The following is a 21532-nucleotide window of genomic DNA, read 5'->3' on the forward strand; positions in this document are numbered from 1 at the left end:
AAATATTAAGTCATTATTATTCATTAATTTCATTTACTTATATAACATTTTTATTAATACTCGTATTATATGACGCAGTATCTCTATGTATCATGTGGCAATACAGCACTTGAAAGTAAAGCTTATGAATGAGTTTTTGTGTTAGTCGGGGCTATAGTTTGAAAATAATCTCTTTATTAACAAAAACAGCTGAATATTTTAATAATTTGCATACCATAATTTTTACTTCTCCTATCAACAATTGAATTGAGATATATTTTAGATTATAATCCAAAAAATTTTCTCTACAGATTAGAAATAAAATAGAAAATTGCCCAAAAAGAAAAAACATTAATATAATAAATCAATAAAATTTCATTTTAAATTTAATATACAATTTTAATTTAATAGCACATTTGTATCATAAAATGGTATTATGGTTCATAATTTTCATAAAAAAAAAATTTTTGTTTTTAAGAAAAAAATAATAGCCTTGAACCGATTCATACGTTTAGTTCACGACCTCACGCATTACAAAACTAATAGCGCATAAGTTCACTTATACTTAAAATAATAAAGTGTGGTATATAAGAAGAAAAAAAAAATATTTTTATTAGGCAATAAAATTTTATAATTGTACATATTTGTTGAACAAAAAAAAAAATAATTTTTTTTTTTTTCAAGAAATTTAATATTTTGCACATTTGCATACATACATTAGTATTATGTATATTCATATGTATTTACATTATGTATAAGCACATTCTGGATTAAAAATCACCTCATATTTGGATTTAATATCAGAAATTGGGATTAAAAATTATCTGGAATAAAAATCATAATAAACGTTATTCTGTCATTCACATATCATTGTAGGTCGTAGATGTCAGCTTCATTATTGAAAATTATCAAATGTTTCTTGGACAGTGAAATGTCAAAATTTGAAATTCTTTCAACTCGTTTTTCAACCATATTTCGTATGTTAACTAAAATTAATAAATGAAAGGCTATACTTACGACTTACGACTGAATTTGTTTCTGAAATAATCCAAAGTCTTAACGTTTTCTAACATTTTCAATAATCTCAGTATTAATCCTAAAGCAAATTCAATGAAAACAATAATTAAAATTAAAAAAAAAATTAAAAATTGATTAAAAAAATTTCTGAATTTTCCAGAGTAATAAATTATTTTAATGGTTATATTTTTATTATTTATTAAAAGAAAAAATTTGCTTTGGCAAAAAAAAAAACTTTTAAAAATTTTAAAATTCTTTAATAATTAATTTTTCGCTATAATTTTTGGTTTGGGTTTTTTCTTGCTTTGTTTTTAATGTTTTGATTTTTAAATTTTCTTGAATGAATTTTTCATTTTATATGCAAATTTTTTTTTAAATCGAGTGTCTGTTATTCTTTCTAAATTGCTAAAACAAATAAACCAAATATCTTTTTGATGTATGTGGGTTAGACTTACATATACATACATATATTTACATAATTTTAGATTTGCATCTTTGTCTGCGAATATTAGAGCAATAAATCATAAAGTTTATTCATTCCCATATCGTTTATCTTTTATTACATGTCATTAAAAAAAATAAATTTGTAACAAAAATAAAAATTAACGCATATTTATATCGAAAAAGTAACTGTTTTTTGGAAATGGTTAGCGATTAATTATAAATGCTATAACCATACATAAAACTATGATTCAATGATCTCAAGTCCTTAAGGGAAAATTTAGCAACTTAAGTATAATTTTAAAAATTTAATTTTGATATCAAACCAGTAAAACAAATGAAATTATTAAATTGAAATTATTACAATCTTAAAACTATTTACAAAAATTAAAAATTTTCTGCCGATGATGTGTGATCCATAGTATGAAGCTTACTATATTTGCTTCCGTTACATTATGAATCCGTTGAATGCATAATTGTTGAGTTTGTTTTAAAAGAATATTTTATGAAATTTCCTAATCTCTTATCTAAAATTTTACTCCATGATTCTCAGAATTTAAGAAATAATTAAATATTTTTTTATATTAGAACGAAATTGTAAAAAACCAAAAAGAAAATTGAAAATATACCGACCGAAACTGTAAAGTCTAGTTTAAAAATCACTTAAATTTGAATTTTCAGAGTTTTTATAAAAAATTAGGTATATAGTAAATTCGGATAAAACATAAAAAAATTCGGAAAAAACGGGTATAATTTGAAACTGAAATTGGGGAGATCAAAGAGTTTATTCTGGTATGATTACGAGTATAATACCATCGTAATTTTTTAACTATAAACAAGTTCATTAATCCAAGAACAAATTTTAGTCATTTTCAATTTGCTTGTATTAAAAATTAATGAAAGTATTGTTAACTATAAAATAATGGAATTTCGAAAATTGTCTAGCCATCTAGGCCTTAATTTATTGAATTTCTATGTAACACTGTGTTTAATTAAAATTAAAACTGATTTACTATTTTTTTCATATATATGCATATATCGTATATACACACACATATATTTCTCTTAAATATATATTTAAAAAGATTTTCGGTTTTATATGTAAAACTGTGCCTATTCTTAATATAAATAGCTTATTTATTTAATTTTAAAAATCATTTTCTTCATCTTTAATTAGATAATCTTTTTAAAAATAAATAATGAATCGAATAAATAAAAATCAACTTTTATAAACTCTTTTAAAGATTTAAAAATAAATATTTATTATTCAAAGTTTAAGGATAGCAATCATTAAGTAATTTATATAAGAAATAAATTCGGACCAAATCAAATGTTTGTAAAGTAGCACATTCCCTTTGACTAACTTCATTATGTTAAAAAATTTTTCTACTTAAACTATTCTCATAAAATATAATATTATAATCATAAAGAATTATTGCATATTTTTTGGGGTGAGAAAGAAAATTTGCTGAAACGTGAATATAATAACACAAAATCGAATTCGTAATTGTCTAAGCGTAACGTTAAGCCATGGACTGTTAGTTTTTTTGGCTTTTACAGAAATTTGGAAAAGTATAGAACTGTGAGTTGCAATTTTTTTACTTTGAAAGTTGATAACTTGGGAATATGTGTGTGAAGTGGAAAAATATTATTTCGTTTTGGAAAAATAAACCATTTAGTTTCTGCCAACTGTTTTAATATTAGATTTCTACAACAAACCGTCTAAGAGAAAAGTAATGCCAAATTGCGGTTGTAACGTTTGTGTATGGTATATATGTAGAAGAAACGAGGCACTAGAAACGGAGAAACCGTTTACGAAATTTAAGAAAAGTATGTGGTTTCAACACAACAAATTGCCCAAATTACTGGCATTTTTAAGAACATACAGGACCATAATATTCAGAGGGGTAAAAATTATTTTCTGAGAAGTACATTTTTCGGAAAAATCCTTTAACGTTAATAATAAAATTTCAGTTTCCGATCTCGAAGGGTGTACAAATTTTGTTAATCAATGCAACAGACAGACGAACGGATAGATTAAAAGAAATAAAGAAATTTTTTTTTAATTTTGTTTAATATGTTCTCTAAATATAATACGATTACACTAAACAATATAATCAAATATTATACTTTTCGTTTTTCTAGGGTTTTTCAATTCAAATATCTTAATAATTCTAAACAAACGCAAAATTGTTTTGTACAATAATTACAAGACGAAAATAAATAAGAAAAATTATTTTTCATTGTCAGTATAATTACATGCATCCGGGGTAAAATTTTTATTTAATAGAAAAAAAATAATAAAATTGAAATTCGAATTCATTCATTCATATTCAGTGAATAATTCATTCAACCCCATTTGATTATTTGCCCAGAAATCTGCAATTGTGTATAAGAAATTAAAATTTATACAATGCTTCCCTTCATAGCATACCCATCCCCCTAAATCAATTGAAGTTTCTTGCAAAAGTTCAACAGATCACTCACAGGCTCCCCTGGAAGCTCTTCTAATCCGTCGAACCGATATCCCGCCAAAAAGCGTTCCCTCCTCTGCAATTTTAAATTTTTTTCTTAATTAATTTTAAAGTATATTTAATACAGTGCTCTATATTTTTTGTATATATACACTTAAAATTAATTTTTTATTAATTCAATAGAATATAATCGATAAATTTTAATATATATTATTGAGTTCATATATAATTGATAAATTTTATTGCAATTCATATTTTCCAATTTGAATACTCATAAATTCCATTTAATATCAAAAAAATTTCTATTACTTACTAAATTTACAACATTTCTCATTATACTTACATACACACATATTTACTCACATAAATATATATATACAAATATATTTTGTTGTTTATTAAAATTCGATTTTTTCCTCTCCAATATTTTTGATTTCTTTAAAATTATGTACTTTCAAGGATGATTTCGTTCAAATCGAATATGGCAATCAAAAATATTTTAATTTTCTTGTTTATTGTACATTTTTCTTTAAATTTTCTATTAACTTAAGAAAATGTTTATTTAAAAATTCCAAAAGCAACATGAATGAAAAACAATATCATATACACACAGATAAATTAAAAACTCTGACGTTATTACAAAAAATTTTGAAAAAAAAAGAGCAAAATATTTTTATTTTCTAAAAGCTTTTAAGTACCCATAATTATTGATCTATTCAATTCAATTTTAATTGAATCGAGAAACAGATCTTTTACTTTTAATCTTTAAGAAAAGATCTACATAATATGTATATGTATGTACATGACCTCTCAATTTATGTTATCTTATATGCAAAAATATTTTTATTCTGAAAAGCGCGGTCATTTATAATTTGGCACTGCCACTAGAGTTTTAATGCAATCCAAAATAATTAATATGTAATTAAAAAATTATAATATTGTAATTAAGTTTATAAGATTCAGTTTTCGATTAAAATTAAAGCATTCTAGTATAGACTGAATTCATAAACATTAAAATTGAAAAGTGTGAAATTAAAAATCTAATGATCAATTTAATTTCTCAGTTATCATCATACAAAAAAAAAATATAAAAGTATAAAAAATATTCTTTGTAAAATAGTAGCGACATCTATTGTTTCTATTACTATATTTAATTGTAATTATAGCTTTTAATTTTAAAAAAAGTTTTAATATATTTCTTACAGATGTCGCTCCAATTAAACTATTAAGTTAGCGATTTCTCCTAATATTTCAGTTAAAAAAAAATTAAATAAATTTCATATTATTTTTTTATTTACATACAAAATTAAAGATGAGAATTTTGTTTATTTAAAAAATACTAATATAAAGGAAAGATATAACATTTTTCAAATTTGTTTTAGAATATTTGTGAACATTCTATGTTTGTTTAGAATTAATGTTTAGCTATACTATATTGTGGATTTTCAAAAACTTCAGATCATTATTTTATACATATGATGGAAGGTAAGACTGACAGCTTTAGCTTTTAACATAATGGTTCTTTACAGTATAACAATTAATAAAATAAATTAGAAAATGGAATTAACAATTGATCTACAGGTGTTCGATCGTCTTATCATTTTTTCAATGTAAGAAGCAATAAATATAGTTAATCAATAAAATTGTTATACGAAATATTTTATTGAAATATTTGGAGGTTATTTTTAAAAATATTTTTTGCGTATAATAACATATATGCATATATATGTAGATATTTATTGCCATTTACTTAACAAAATTGATATCTACATAGAGATTATTAATAGTAACACTTAATATAGAACATCCCTAAATTCATTAAATGTTTAATCAATAAGTATGAATTCAAAAGATTTCAAAGTCTATATAAAATCGATAGATAATACTTATAATTATATTCTATTTATAGATCTGAAAATTTTTAAACTATTTTGGAAAATTTGTATTCTATAACTATAAGAATATTAACATTTAATACTTTGCATTATTATAGGATTCATTATTTATCATTGTTGCCATATTTGAACGTGGACATATAATTCTATTTTATACAAAATGCAAGATTTCAATTAATTTAATTCTTTTATTTTTGAACTATAACTTTAAAAATATTTATTTTTTTAATTTTCAATAAATTTTCTTATAATTTTCAATTTTGATTTTACATTTATGTACGGTACCTTAAATTATAACAAAATACAGTGAAATCTTCATATAAAGAACACTAATAATCCTTTGAGTTTTATTCGTAATATAAAGATTCTCCTTATTACGAACACAATTCGTTATGCAGAAAACCGTTAGAAGTAGTGATATTTAAAAAAAAAACACCAATATATATTGAAAATTTAAAATATCTAAACCAAAGTTTAAATATGATTTTGAAATGTTTGTGTAAATTAATAAATAATTTTTTTGAGAAACAAACTTATACGTACAATTCCCTTAACACAAGATGTAAGTAAATATTTTAATAAAATTTATAATAGTTGTCAACTTTATGTAATATTAATAATTTACATCCTTCTTAAATCCTTTCTTTTGGTTTTTGGATTAGTTCACAATCTCTTTCTGTTTTCAACTTACATGTTGAATGAAGTATGTATTGTACAAGGTATAATGTGCATAATTATACACATAATGTATGTATAAATAAATAATTTTTTTCCAAATATTTTATTTTGATAATTTAATAAGGTCAAACTAGCTATATAAGAATATAAGAGAGACAAAAATGTCTAAAAAAAGAGAGAAAGATTCGCATTATCTTATACTCATTTAAATTAAATATCAATTTTAACGAATGAATTATTTAATTTTTTAATTATTTAATTTAACCCTTAAAAGCCTTTAAAAGACTGTTTCAACGATATACCGCAAAACCATGTTCGGTGAATTTCTCTGAAACCTGTACCAAAAGCTTTCGTAGAGGAGATACAATTTTCACTGGGCTAATTATGCTAATTTTCAATCCTTGTTTGGGTTTCTATAGTTTTAATACGTTCTCATATGAATGGTTTAACAACAAACGGATGGGCTATTGTGTTCCCTTCTTGGTGTTACATACATACGTCGCGTGACAAATTGAATATCTCCTGTACAAAGGTATAGGTATACAAAAAGATCGATTAAAAATTTTTACATAATTCAAACAAAAATATCGCAAGTAAAAAATTTAAAAAATTTTTTATCATTTCATTATAAAATAATTTTACACAGTTAAAACTGTACTCTTTATTAATTATGTGGGATTGTTATAATGTACCAAGTTATGATATACTTTGGTTATAATTTGATTTCATTATACCCCACTCTCACTTTCCTATTGACAACATTTTGGTGTTGAATTTTGTGAAAAAATTTTTGATCGTTTGACATACATATAAGTGACTAAATTTTGGCCACTCAGTATTAATATACACAGTATTTCAGAGTTTTTTTTTCTAAAATTTAATATAATATACAAAATATGCATGTCAAACTACATTTAACTTATTAAAAGTCACGTAAGAATAATGAAATTACCTCATATCATTATAATCATTATAATATGTAATTAAAAATCTATATATATATATATAAACAAATATACATATAAAAATATGTTATTATATTTTAATATAAAAGGAAAAAAAAAAACAAAAAGAAACTAAAACACCCCCAGAGGATAATTTTGAACTATTCATACATAATGCTGGTTCTCTTATACAAATTATTTACGGTAAATATTTAGTACATTATTATAGTAAGAGCCACCTAGTGTTGTACTTTTGATGTTACAAATAAAGATATTTAAACGTATACAAACAAACAAATAAACAGAATTAAAAAAATTCATAATATATGCTTATATATTTACACACATACGTATATATATTCGCGCGTACAATATATACAAAATATTTTTTTATAATTTAAATTAGAAAGCCCATACGAAACTACGACAGAAATGTGAACAAATTTACAAAAATCTATTTTTAGTTTTTTAGTCTTTGAAAAAACCTCTTATATATTTCTCGCAAAAATTAAGAACAAAAATTTCATACAAAATTAAGATAAATTTTTTCTTTTTTTTTATTAATAAAAAAAAAATATAATGATTTTTCAAGTGGATTTTGTAAATTTTCATAAATGATTTATGAAAAGAAAGAAAAAATTGATAATTCTCAAATATTAAAATAATTGAAAAATATGAAAATTAATCGAATTATAAATTTTTGTTTTCATTAATTATTTTATATATTTTTTTTTGAAGTATAATTAAATTCAAAGTAATGCCACAATATATACATATATAATATATATATATGAGTAATATGTAAATATAAAAAAGTTATTTTTAAATATGAAAAAAACTGTAAAAATCTTTTTATAAAAAGTAGAACAAAAATTTTCATTAAATTAAGTACTGCCACTTTTATTAAAAAAAGTTGAAGAAAAAAAAAATTAACCTAGACAAAATTTAAAAAAAAAAATTTAATAAAATGTCAAATCCAAGTTTAGCTTATGAAGTTTTAATATATTTAAATTCATTTTATTTTGGAATGTTCGCATCATGTGAATTATCAATTGGTTTATTGAAAGCAATTAATTTACGTTATGAAAATCATTCACTAGCCAAAGAATCAACTTTATTAGTTGCTTTTTGTATATTAGAGACAATTCGTATTGTATTGGGTAGACGTGGTGCATTAGCTGATCGAGGTAATGTTTAATCTATAATAGACTATATATATCTACTATATATTATACTATATTATACGCAGTTATAAAATTATAATATAGTATACATAGGTACTAACAAATAAGTAGAGGCTCAATAATTTTTATACTATAATAGCACTAAGAGAATTTTAATTTGATTATACTATTCTAGTAGCTTATAACAATAATTAATTAATAATCATTTCAATTTAATAAAATTTTATTAAAAAATATATACATATGACGTTTAGAACTTCATTATAGGAAGGAAAATAATTGTTTCACAATATACGTACATAGATCTCTGTACCATAACCGGTTTAGAAGATAAAAATGATTAAAGGCGATATTTTTATTTTGACTGATTTTATTGAATAAAGGCTTGGACCAAAATTATTTATTTTATTTATATAACGATACTTTAACATATGTGATAGAAAGATATTATAATATAGGCTATTTATAAGAAACACGCATGTATAAATGACTTCTATTTGCTACAAAAACCTAGTGAACGTGTATAAATATAATATACATACTTAAAAAAAAAATGTTAATATATTTGTATAAAAATTTTATGTCAATCCAAAAGATTTCAAATTGCAAAGCATTTAAATTTGTTTGAAACTGTGTTTACCTGATGAAAATTACGATTCTTTTTGATGAGAGTGAAGGCAGGGGGAAGAGAGATTATCTATAGTTTTAAACGAAAAAGGATGTTTAACAGGTTAAAATTAACAATATTCAAATTTATTTACTGTTGATGGTGTTGATGACCTTACATTTCATTTCCGATTCAGGTGCAGATATTCTTTTCTATGAAATATTGTGCATATTGAACATAATATTTAATAATCGGAAACAAGGGGACGAGGTTCGTTCTCGTGAAAGATTTATTTCTTTAAATTTTAAGTTTATGTTATATTTTAAGAAACAAAATATTAACAAAAAAAAAAATTTTAAATTTAAACCTTATTAGTTATACATAATTATTCCCTAAACAGTAATTACAGTCAGACACACACATTAAATTCAATAATACGTAGGTGATATATTTTAATAACTACAATAAATTACAATGTTGTTACATATGTATACATGTTACATGCCATATAAGAACGTTATGTACGCGTGTTGTGTTGACACTTAATTATGTATGTGTGTATGTATATTCACTTGAGGAACAATATAAATTAAACAAATATAAATTAAATTCTCCTGATGCTTTTGCTAATCACAATTAATGTCTTGTTGTAATATCAAAATTGCAAAAAACTACAATATTTTCTTTGATGTATTACAAAAATTAGTCATAATCTTAACTGAAAATTATATTCATGAATTTTTCTGTTAAAGTTGTAATTTACAAATTTAAAAAAATTTTTTTTCAACCCACGAAGAACCGTTAGAATTTGTTAATTTTTTTTTGTCAGCGACTTGCTTTTCATTTCTTGTATCTGAACCTGTAAAAATTGCTTTATATATATTATATATATATATATGTATATGTATACCTAAAAAATTTTGTTATAGTATATAATATATACACACGATTCGCATTTTGACTTATTACGAGGACTTACAAATAAATATTCATTTGCTTTATTCAGATTTGCAATAATAATTTTAGTTACTAAAACTACAATTGAATAAAATTGTAAATTATTAATAAAACATTCAATATTTCAATAAACTAAATAACTAATTTTACTTACATATTTTTATTTTCAGATTGGCGTGTAATATTATCTTGTATATTAATTTTACCATCAATCGCAGAAGTAATATTTTTATTATTCTTTCAAACATACACTTTAAAATTGGAGTATGTTTTGTCTTCATTAATGTTAGCCTTACTATTCGTCGAAGTATGGTTTTGTAGTAAGTCTTATACAACTATTATATATTAATTTTTTTATATTATAAATATTTATATTTGTTTTTTATTTTAGTTATGTTCATATTCACCACTTGTCGGCCTGTAACATATGACTAGCGGATAGTGTTACTATATTAATACAATATTGTCAAATATAAGTGATTCATTGTTTTTGTTTGCTTTTTTTTTTTTGGTTTTGTCTTAGATTTTCTCGATATTAAAATTTTTGTTTATTAAAATAATTAAAGAAATCTAAAAAATTAGATTATAAGATCTTCCGATTATAATTTTAAAATTTTGTAAAAAAAATAATTTCTATATTATTTGAAATTATTTTTCATTTAAAAAATTTTACATAAAACAAGTATAATTTTGTACAATATTTATAAACATTTATGTATCTATATTTTTAATTAATTTGATGTCCATAGGTAGCTTTAATTTAATTTACTTAAAATCATTTTTATTAAAAAAGCAAAATATTACTTTTATTTGAATGAAAACCTAAATTAATTTTTTTATGATAATTATAAAAATAAGAAGCAAAGGTTTTAAGAATTCATCTTGCTTTGCTCTTCTTCTCTTAACCGTAATTTTTTTTCTAAAATTAATAATATATGAAAAAAAAAATTAGTCTGTATATAGATTGTTAGTAAATTATATAAAATTGTCAAATACAATATTTTAATAATTTTATTTTTATTAACTTAATTATTTTTTTTTTTTAATTTTATTCAATGACACATATTTGTTAAAAATAATTAAAATAAAAATTTGTAGTTAATGCGATAATAATTAAATTTTTCAACCATTTATATATGAATATAATTTATTATATTTCAAATTGTTTTTTTATAAAAAAAAAATTAAAAATTAAATTTTGTAAAACTATTTTTAGAACCAAAAATATATTATAAATATAAGAACACAAAAACATACTAAATTAATAAAAATATATAACATTAAATTATATATTATAACGTATATAATTGTATTATATAATTATATTTCATAATATTTCTTTTATTTTAATTTAATAAAACAAAATAATAATAATATTGTATAAAATATATACAATTTTTGTTTTGTTCATAATGATACCTTCGACATTTTGTTTTTTATTTACTTATTTTTATAATTGATTATATGACAAAAAGCAAATGTATTTATAAAATATTTGTTAAAAATATTATAAAATGCCTTTAATTTTAAATATTTTTTAATAACATATTGAAAATAATTATTTAAATTATAATTTTTAAAATCATTCAATATGTTATATATGTATATACATATATAGAATGCCTTACATAAAGGACAAACTATATATTATAGCAATTATTTAATCTTAAACTTACAAATTATTACAATGTTTGAGAAATTATATCAAGAATATATTAGTAAAAAGCCATATATTTGTAACAAGAAAAAAAATTTACAATATTTACCAGAAGAATATTATATTGATTTATTTAACAAATTAAAGACACATAAACCTACATACATATACATATTATAACATAATTCAATAAAACCAAATATTTTAAACACATAATCAAAGAATTAAAATTTTTATTTAAAACTATATTTAAAATCAAATAATTAATATACAAATTACATAATATATATATCGTACGTGTTATATTTTTTTTCCTATAAATAGAGAATTATATTTATCAATATATAGAGAATTATTGAATTATTGTTAATTAATTGGAATTCCCCGATTTATTACCCATATAGGTATACAAATAATTATGTTTTATTTACGTTATTATTTATTATGTTTTTATTGTACGCCTATATTTAATTTATTAAAAGCAATACAAGATTCATATATTAGATCGTATTATAGTTAATTTTATAGTTAATTTAAAAAAACAAACAATAATTTTATAGTTTGCCGCCATATACATATAAGAAATCACTAAAGCGGTTCAAAAAAATCGGAGGACCTAATATTAATATGACTTTAAAATTTAGCACAATTAACTCTATATAATAAAAATATTAAAATAAATTTCATATTTCTTTTTTATTGTTAAAAAAATCAAATTTTTTAAATATTTATTAAGTTTGTATAAAAAAGTTAATAAATATTTTTTTACAAATATAGTTATTCAAAGAAAAAAAAGTTTTGTAGAAAAAAAAAGCATTTCCGATCTATAATGAACAAACAAATATACCGAATTATATTTTCTTTCTATAAATCATTATTATATACAAAATAATGTACACATACCACCACACTACCATATACATACATATACTCGTATATACATAATATATTTAAATAAATAATCTTGGTTTTGGAAGGTTTCATTATGTAAAATTATTAAAGAACAGAGAGTATAAAATAAAAATATAAAAAAAAATTAAATTGATATTTTCAAAATAATATTTTTTTTACGGACAATTTAAAATATATTAGAGTTTATATTTAAAAAATAATAGAAAATAAAATAATCAAAATCATTCGTTTTAATTTTTTTTTTACTATATAAAAATTTTATGTACATTTTTATTAATTTATTAATTTTTTTTTCATTTCTTTAATTTTAAACCAAATTAACACAACCATATTCGACACTAAAATTCAAATACAAAAAAAAAACATAAACACTTATTTCGTACCAATTTAATTTCACTATAATAATTTCAAAAAAAAAACCCACAACACAATAATTTTACCGATGTAGAAAAACTTAATAAAAAAAATATATAAAATAAATAAAAAAAAATTTCTACCTTTTTTAAAATTATATACAAAAAAAAAATTAGATACAAACAAATATATATACAGAATTTTTTTATAATAATGTATAAAATTATAAAAAAAAATTATTAATATAAAAAAAAATTTTAAAAATTTTATAGTCAATATTTAACAAAAAAGAAAAATAAAACAACTGAAAAAATATAAGAGAAAACTAAAGGAAAAAATCGTTCGTAATTTAATAAAGCTCAAAGAATCTTGAAAAAATGAAAAAAAAAAAATAACACTATAAAAAAAACTAAGTCCTTTATAAAAAAAAATAAAATCGCTCGGAAATAAGTCAAAAAAAAATTATCATTTTATGTTTTTCATTAAAAAAAAAAACAAATTCAAAATCACAAATTAAGAAAATTTGATTTTTTTCCCCCATAATTAATTTTTCATATTTTCAAAACGGAAAACAAAAAATTACTCTTTTATAACAAGTAGAATTAAATTGTCAAAAATAAATTAAAAAAAAAGACAAAACATATTGATAATAAATACTAGTATGTATATGTGTACAATAATTGTGAAAATCTTTTTAATTGAATTTAAAATACAATTTTCAAGTCAAGAAAAGTGTTCTATAAAAATAATAATAAACATCTCTGTCAAAATTGACATTTACAAATCAAATTTATTTTATTCGACAATAAAATTTAAATTGCTTTATTATAGGTTAAATTGACGTTAGGTTTTACAGATTTACATTTTAAGTTGACTGACAAAATTGTAGTGATTAAGATCAAATTGACTTTAAATGTGCATTTTAATTAAACTACAAGATTGCAGCAATAATTTATTGATACAAATTTCACCTACTTTAACATTGTAATATTGCTGCATTGTGCTATCGCTACACAGTTTAATTTTTAAAAATCCGCTGTGTAGTTCATATACGTATTAAATTTATGTACAGTTTGAAATAAGAAAGATTATAACAAAAATTAATTACCTTTACTAGTAACACATATAATTTTCATATATTATAATCGTATATGTACACGTATAATAATTCATAAATTATTATATAAGAAATAACTCTATTGTTCTACTTTTTTTTAAACTTTGTTAAATATAACTATTATTAGAATATTTTAAATTAAAAAAATTTTTATTATTACAACTTTTTCAAAACAAAATGAAACTAAATGGAAATAAAACAATGTATAATGTAGCGACACCAAATGACATTTATATTTTGATGAAATTAATTGTAGATGTCGTTAACTACATTCCAAACAAACAATTTAGGATTATCCGGATTTTTATGGCATAGCTATTATATATTTAAATTTTGCTAAAAGTATAATATTCAATTAAAAATTTTGCTTTTAAATTAAACATTGTAATAGAGTAAAATAAATAACATTTAAATGAAAAAATTTTAATTAGATACACTAAATTCATAATGAAAATGTAATTTTTCCCTTTACAATATTTATTTGTATAATTGAATAGACAAAACTGACACCGAATTCTCTTATAGTGTATGCTAGTAAATAAATATTACATAATTATATTATTTCAAATTCTATAATTATATAATAGTGCTAATAGTACTATTTTAATTTATAATTTAAAACATTTTAAAGACATTTCTCATTGACTCCCCCAATTGTATCCCAAACATCATCCTCTATGATATTCTGTCCAATTACAATATATAAAAATTTTCAACATACGAGTAATAAGTTCAATTAAAAAGATTTAATATTAAATTTAATATAAATATGCATATAAATAATAAAAAATTTAAATTCTGTATATTTATATAAATAAAATGCATAGGTAAAAAATGTTGTAGTTATATATAGATAAAAATTATTTATGTGGTTAAAATTTATATAAAATCAATATAAATTTGAATAAAATAATTAAAATATAATAGATTGTATTTAATTAAAAATAAATATAAGAACAAAAAAAAAACAAAATTAATAAACTTTCATTATTATTACAAACAAACTTCGTAAAACATTTATAAATAGAAAACTTTAAATTATTAATAAAAACTATTAATATACTAAATTTATATTGAAAATAATTTTATTGTATAGTAAAGTTAACAAAACGGAATTTAATATTTATAATTTTTTCTTTTCATTTTTTTATACAATACAAACTAAATTGAGTTTAGAAAATAATATTATAAAATATAATATACGATGACGATTTTAAAATTTTATATATATATATATATATATACATATATGTATATGCCTTAATTTAGAATGTGCGGGATCAAAAAATCTATCTATATAATATGTTTAAAAAAAAAAAGTCAAACTTTTTTAAATTACAAGTAATAAAATATGTTTAATATATTACAAAAAAAACAATATGATCGCCAATCGTTTAATTATAATTAAAGTGAATAATTCTAAATACATTAGAAAAATTTGTTAAAACTTCATTCAAAAATTTAATTTTCAATGTTTTCATTTTTTATTATTTTTCAACATTTTGCTGAAATGAAACAAAAGTCGGATTTATTTTTATACATAGTTTTTCAGTAAAGTGCACAACATTATATTTCATCACTCAAGGCACCAAAAAATGAGTTAAATTTTTGTTTGGAACTACATCTCAAACCTGAAAGGTTTCCGAGATACAGAAGTTCCAATGAATTTTCACGAAATTTCTAATTGCCCAAGGCTTTTTTATTTATAACTTTCCATTTAAAAGAATAATTTTGAAAGGGCTAGTAAAATGCTTGAAATCCTCGATATCAAATTATATATATAATATTGTACTCTTTACTGACTCACCTTATACAAACAATAATGTAAATAAACACAATCTTTTGATCTTATTTCCGAACGAATAAAAAACCTATATATTAAAAAAAAATATACTCACAGCTTTATAAATAATTGTAAATTTTGTAAAATAAATCCGTCGAAACTACCTTTTTAAATATTACTTATATAGAAAATATTATATAAAAATATTTAATTAAATGGATAAATATATAGAAAAATGAAAATAACTCTATACGTGGGTATCAAACATTTAAATTTAAGTAATGTATTTTAATAATTACTAAAAAAAAAAGAAAAAAAACTAAATAATTCGAGATTTAAAATAATATAGCGTACCATTTTTAAGTTTTTTTCTGTTTTGAATTTATATTTTTGATTTTTATAGAGAATAAGAATTTAATTATAAAAACAAAAAAAAATAACATAAAAAATTAAAAAAAAAACTCCAAAATTGATGTATTTAAAAAAAACAAAGATTGAAAATCTTTATAGCGATTACAAAACAAAAATATAATTGATATAACAGAACAAAAAGAACAAAAGAAACAAACAAAAAAATCCAATAAAGTTGATCACTAATAAATGTTTTTAAACTAAAATATAAAAAAAGCAAAAAAAATTGTATATATAAAATTTGGTTTGATTTGATAATTCCTGAATATAAATTTTTTTGAACTAAAGAGAATATTTTTTTTCTTTTCAACAGAAAACCGTGGAAACGGTTGGTTTTAGTTTGTATCTCTGCGAAAATTTTGTAACTATTTATATTACGAATACGACAAAATCTACGACTCCGCTGAAAACTGTATACATAAATCCATTGATGTATTCTATCTAGATTTTCTGTCAGATTTTTTAAAAGTGAAGCAGCGACAATCCATATTTCTTGGTACATTCTGTTATAATTATAATTTTCGTAGTAAAATTATTAATTTTTGACGTAAAGTGTGAACGGCATCACATAATTTCATTCTGATATGCAAACAGTCAGCAGACTTTACCCACAACGACTTAAGTTTTTCAATTTAATATTTGTTTTAAATAGGCATTTTCATCAGTATCGCTTTTTTCAGTTCCATTGCATTGTATTGAGAACTGCAAGCATGAACTCAATTTAGCTCTTTATGCAAAAATTATTAATTTTTTTGTTGTCAATTTGGAACATAACTTTTCTAAAGTATGTACATTAAAACTGTTTTATTTTCAAGATTTTTTAGTATACATATGCAAACTTGCCTAAAATGTAGGTACATGTATAATATAATGTAAACGTGTCATATAAAAATACCCATAAGATATTTACATAAATTATGTATATCCAATATAATTCTTTTACTGTCAAAGTATAATTACTTTGACATTTGAGATTTTAAATTTTCAATGGCAACTTATGTCAGATATGCCATCTTCTTTTTGTTCCTGTAAGTTCACGACGTAATTCAAATACTACAATCCAACAAAAAGAAGAAGGCAGTAGCAGTAGTATTGTTCTTGTTCGACTTGTCGTTGTGAATTTCTAATTTTCGGTATATTATTTTATACGTTGTTTCCTTTTTTTGTTCTTATTTTATTGTTAAAAAACATTTTTGTTTTATTATAAAAATGAACAATTTTCAGAAAATTTAGTTAGAAAATTATTAAACTGGTTTTAATAAATTACTAAAAATTAATTAAAAGTGAAAATTTTGTATGCCTTTTATATAAAAATAAAATAAATACAATTGGAATTCCATTATTAGGGCTGATGTCTACTACTTATGAGTCACCCACCTCTTTTAATATTTAAGTGTAATTATAATTATCAATAAATTGGAATTGTTTTAAAATATAAATTATCGGTTCTGTTGAACTTATAAACTTTTATAAAATGATTAATCGTTGGTTTAAGAAAAAAGATCAAATTTCGGAAATTGGTCGACCTACAAATTTTACGCGAAATGTACATGTTAGTAAAAATGTACTAACTGGTGAATTAGAAGGATTACCCGCATCATGGGTACGTTTAATGAATGCACAAATAACACAGGATGAACAAAATAAAAATCCAGATGCAGCATACCAAGCCATAAAATATTATAATTATTCAATAAAGAAAAAAGATAATCAAGAGCCGTTCAAAAAATTATTTACAGAAGCAGTAATTCAAGAAGAATCAAATGAAATTGACAAATTTATTAATTCAAAAACAGCTCATCAAAGTCAAGATTCTTTAGGAAGTACTGGATCAGTAACAGAATCAAGTGAAGAAAGTTCAGCTGAATCATCACAAAATGATATACCACCACCACTACCCAGTAAAAAAGCAGCAACTTTACCACCCAAACCGCAAATTTTACCAAAACCAAAAATTATTAGTAGTAAAAACATAACTAAAGGTGTACAGGACTTACGAATTTTATCAAGTGCTGAAATAAGTCAAAATAAAACTGATACTTTTATAGTCAAAGATCCATTTACTAGTGTAAATAATGAAAACGAAGACATTGAAGATGAAAATATTTTACGTCGTTCGAAAGAAAAACGTACGCAAAAGTCTGACTCAGAAGTATATGAAGAATTAAGACAAATCTGTAATTTAGATGATCCAACAGAACGTTATAAAACTAAATTAGAAGTTGGAAAAGGTGCATCGGGTATTGTATTTATTGCATCTGATATTCATACAGATAGTGTTGTAGCTGTTAAAACAATTGATTTAAAAAGTCAATCATCTAAAGATCTAATTTTAACTGAAATCCGTGTGCTCAAAGATTTCAATCATAAAAATTTAGTTAATTTTTTAGATGCATATTTATTGGAACCAGAAGAACAACTGTGGGTAATAATGGAATATATGGATGGTGGTCCACTAACTGATGTTGTTACAGAAACTGTAATGAAAGAACCGCAAATAGCTGCTGTATGTCGTGAAGTTTTATATGCCATTAGTTTCCTTCATTCAAAGGGGATTATACATCGTGATATTAAATCAGATAATGTACTTCTAGGTATGGATGGTTCTGTTAAAGTTACAGATTTTGGTTTCTGTGCTAATATTGAAGGTGATGAAAAACGTCAAACAATGGTTGGTACACCATATTGGATGGCACCAGAAGTAGTAACACGAAAAAAATATGGTAAAAAAGTAGATATTTGGTCTATTGGTATTATGGCAATTGAAATGATTGAAGGTCAACCACCATATTTACATGAAGCACCATTAAGAGCATTATATTTAATAGCAGCAAATGGTAGACCAGATGTTAAAAGTTGGAATAAATTATCTCCAGAATTACGTGATTTCTTAAATCAATGCTTACAAGTTGAAGTAGATCGTCGAGCAACCGCAGATGAATTATTAAAACATCCATTTTTAGAAAACTGCAGTCAATTAAGCAAGCTAGTGCCAAATATAAAAGCAGCAAAAAGTGTTTTACGTAGACAAGTATAAAAGTTGGCAAAAAAAATTCATTATACAATAATTTAATCATTAATAGAAAACTAAGTTATTGCTTGCTTAAGAATGAAAATTTCATTGTATTTTTTATATTTTATTGGACTAAACCGCAACAATTGACCTAAAAAGGATATAACAACTTATTTTTCAATTTTTCAATATATAAGGATTACTTCTAAAATAATTAAAATAAATCAGGTAAGTTAAAATTAAATAAAAATATATATCCACCAATAATATTTCAAATGAATCACAATAATTATGTAAAAATCTGTTTGGTTTTAAAGCAGTAGCTATTTTTAAATAACATTATGATATTTGTGTTGCAACTAGATTTTTGAAAATTATAGATTCCACATGATTTTAAATTAAAATAACGAAAATACTGTGAACATCAATGAATTCAAAACTTCGTTGTACCTAATACCACTTATTCACATATTCTCTTTAACAAGTGCTATTGAAAGAATCTCTCGTAGCATGACGTCATATAATATCAATAAAACTTCATTTTGAATATTACCTGACATTATATAGTGTTGCGGTTATACAAGTATTCTGTTCAAATTCTAAGTTTACTTATTATTTAGAAATTTATTTATAAGTGTTCTAAAAAAAAATCCACATGAATGTAAAATTTTTTATTAAAAAATTAATTCAATTTTAATCGGTTATGATATCAAATCATAATTTAGAATTGTTTTAAAATTTTGTTTAAAAAAGGGGGCTCACATTATAAGTCATTGTGAGTAATGGTCCGGTCACTTAAAATATCTTTGTATAACATTTCTTCTTGCACTTTTAACATTTTCCTATTAAGAACTTATTGTAAATTATTATTGATAGTATATTATTATTTAATATGTAATATTAAAAAGAAAGTAGTTTTACCACACAAATACAAAAGTATATGTACTGATGTATACCTATGTAGGTTACAAAATATTGGTTTTTAATCGTACCTGGTTTTTGCTACTTAAAAGTTTTTAAACATACTTATCAAACTCATAATCATTTACCAATAATTAAATTTTGAGATATTAGAACTACTTTTGTAGTATCTACGATAAATTCAATTTATACATATTTAATTTAATAGTTTATTGTATTTATATTTATGCCATTTACATGAGTAAAAAATTTGTAAAAGAACAAAACTTGATTTCTGTTAACCGGTTTTTTTAATGTTACAGGTAACATGTTGTTTTTTTTATTAAAAATTTTTTAAGCTAGAAAAGAATAAGAAAATAAAGAAAAAATTTATTTACAAAATCGATTATAGACAAAGATTAAATACGTTTTCTAAGTTATTATGCTGCCAACACATGCATAATACATTTCATGGAGTATTTTAGACAGGTATAACATACATTTGATAATTTGATAAAAATAGCGATATTATCACGTAAATATATAATACAAGTACTTAAACAATTTAGTAAATGAATGGAGTATCTACTACTAAACAAATATTTTTATTCTAGTTATTTAAATTAAATTTAATTTTAATTAAATTGATTCAGATCAAATACTTATCAAAGAAAGTACATGACATGTATATGTATGTATACTTAACTTGCACATATCCTTTAAAGCATGAATTCTTTTAAGACACATATTTATATTGGGCCACGTCTTAAACATAAGATTTTGGGCATAGGTGAATTACTTCAATTAAATTTTAAGACTTAATTTTAGGATATTGTATTAAATTCAAATTTTTCATTTTATAAATGATGGAAGATAATCTGTACTTTAATTAAGAACAGAATTTAAAATTCAGTTCTTAAGGTTAGAACTGCAAAACTTAACATTTAATTTGTGCATAATGCAGGGAAAACTTTTCAGTTCTAATTTTAAGAATTGAATTTTCAGAAATAATTAACCTGATCTTGTAAAATATTTTAAAAATTATAGAAAAAATTATTTATAGTGGAGTTAGGAGTAATACCTAAGAGTTTATTGATAATTCTGTTTTAAGAAAATTAGGTTATATTAAAATATTCAAATAAAATTTTATATTTCACGATTCATACGCATAAATATACATATGTACATATTTCACTCAATCACTTACAT

The 21532-nt window shown here is 21.6% G+C and overlaps 2 protein-coding genes across 2 annotated transcripts in view; both read left to right on the top strand.

Annotated features, from left to right (window-relative positions):
* The first annotated feature begins 8317 nt into the window (after positions 1-8317).
* LOC129612991 (uncharacterized) lies at positions 8318-11099 on the top strand. The gene is made up of 3 exons (XM_055526863.1): positions 8318-8615; positions 10347-10496; positions 10568-11099. Exons 1-3 carry the CDS (start codon positions 8396-8398, stop codon positions 10609-10611), a joined length of 414 nt encoding a protein of 137 aa, XP_055382838.1. The 5' UTR covers positions 8318-8395; the 3' UTR covers positions 10612-11099.
* A 6402-nt stretch (positions 11100-17501) lies between these two features.
* Positions 17502-21532, top strand: part of LOC129612986 (serine/threonine-protein kinase PAK 3) — a 31378-nt gene continuing 27347 nt past the window's right edge. The window contains exon 1 of the mRNA XM_055526858.1: positions 17502-19651. Coding sequence (XP_055382833.1) covers positions 17885-19447 — 1563 coding nt within the window. The 5' untranslated portion in view covers positions 17502-17884 and the 3' untranslated portion in view covers positions 19448-19651. The remainder of the gene's footprint in view (positions 19652-21532) is intronic.

The sequence above is a fragment of the Condylostylus longicornis genome, unplaced genomic scaffold (genome assembly GCF_029603195.1).
Source record: "Condylostylus longicornis isolate FDR11 unplaced genomic scaffold, ASM2960319v2 ptg000080l, whole genome shotgun sequence".
In the NCBI taxonomy this organism is placed as follows: Eukaryota; Metazoa; Arthropoda; class Insecta; order Diptera; family Dolichopodidae; genus Condylostylus; species Condylostylus longicornis.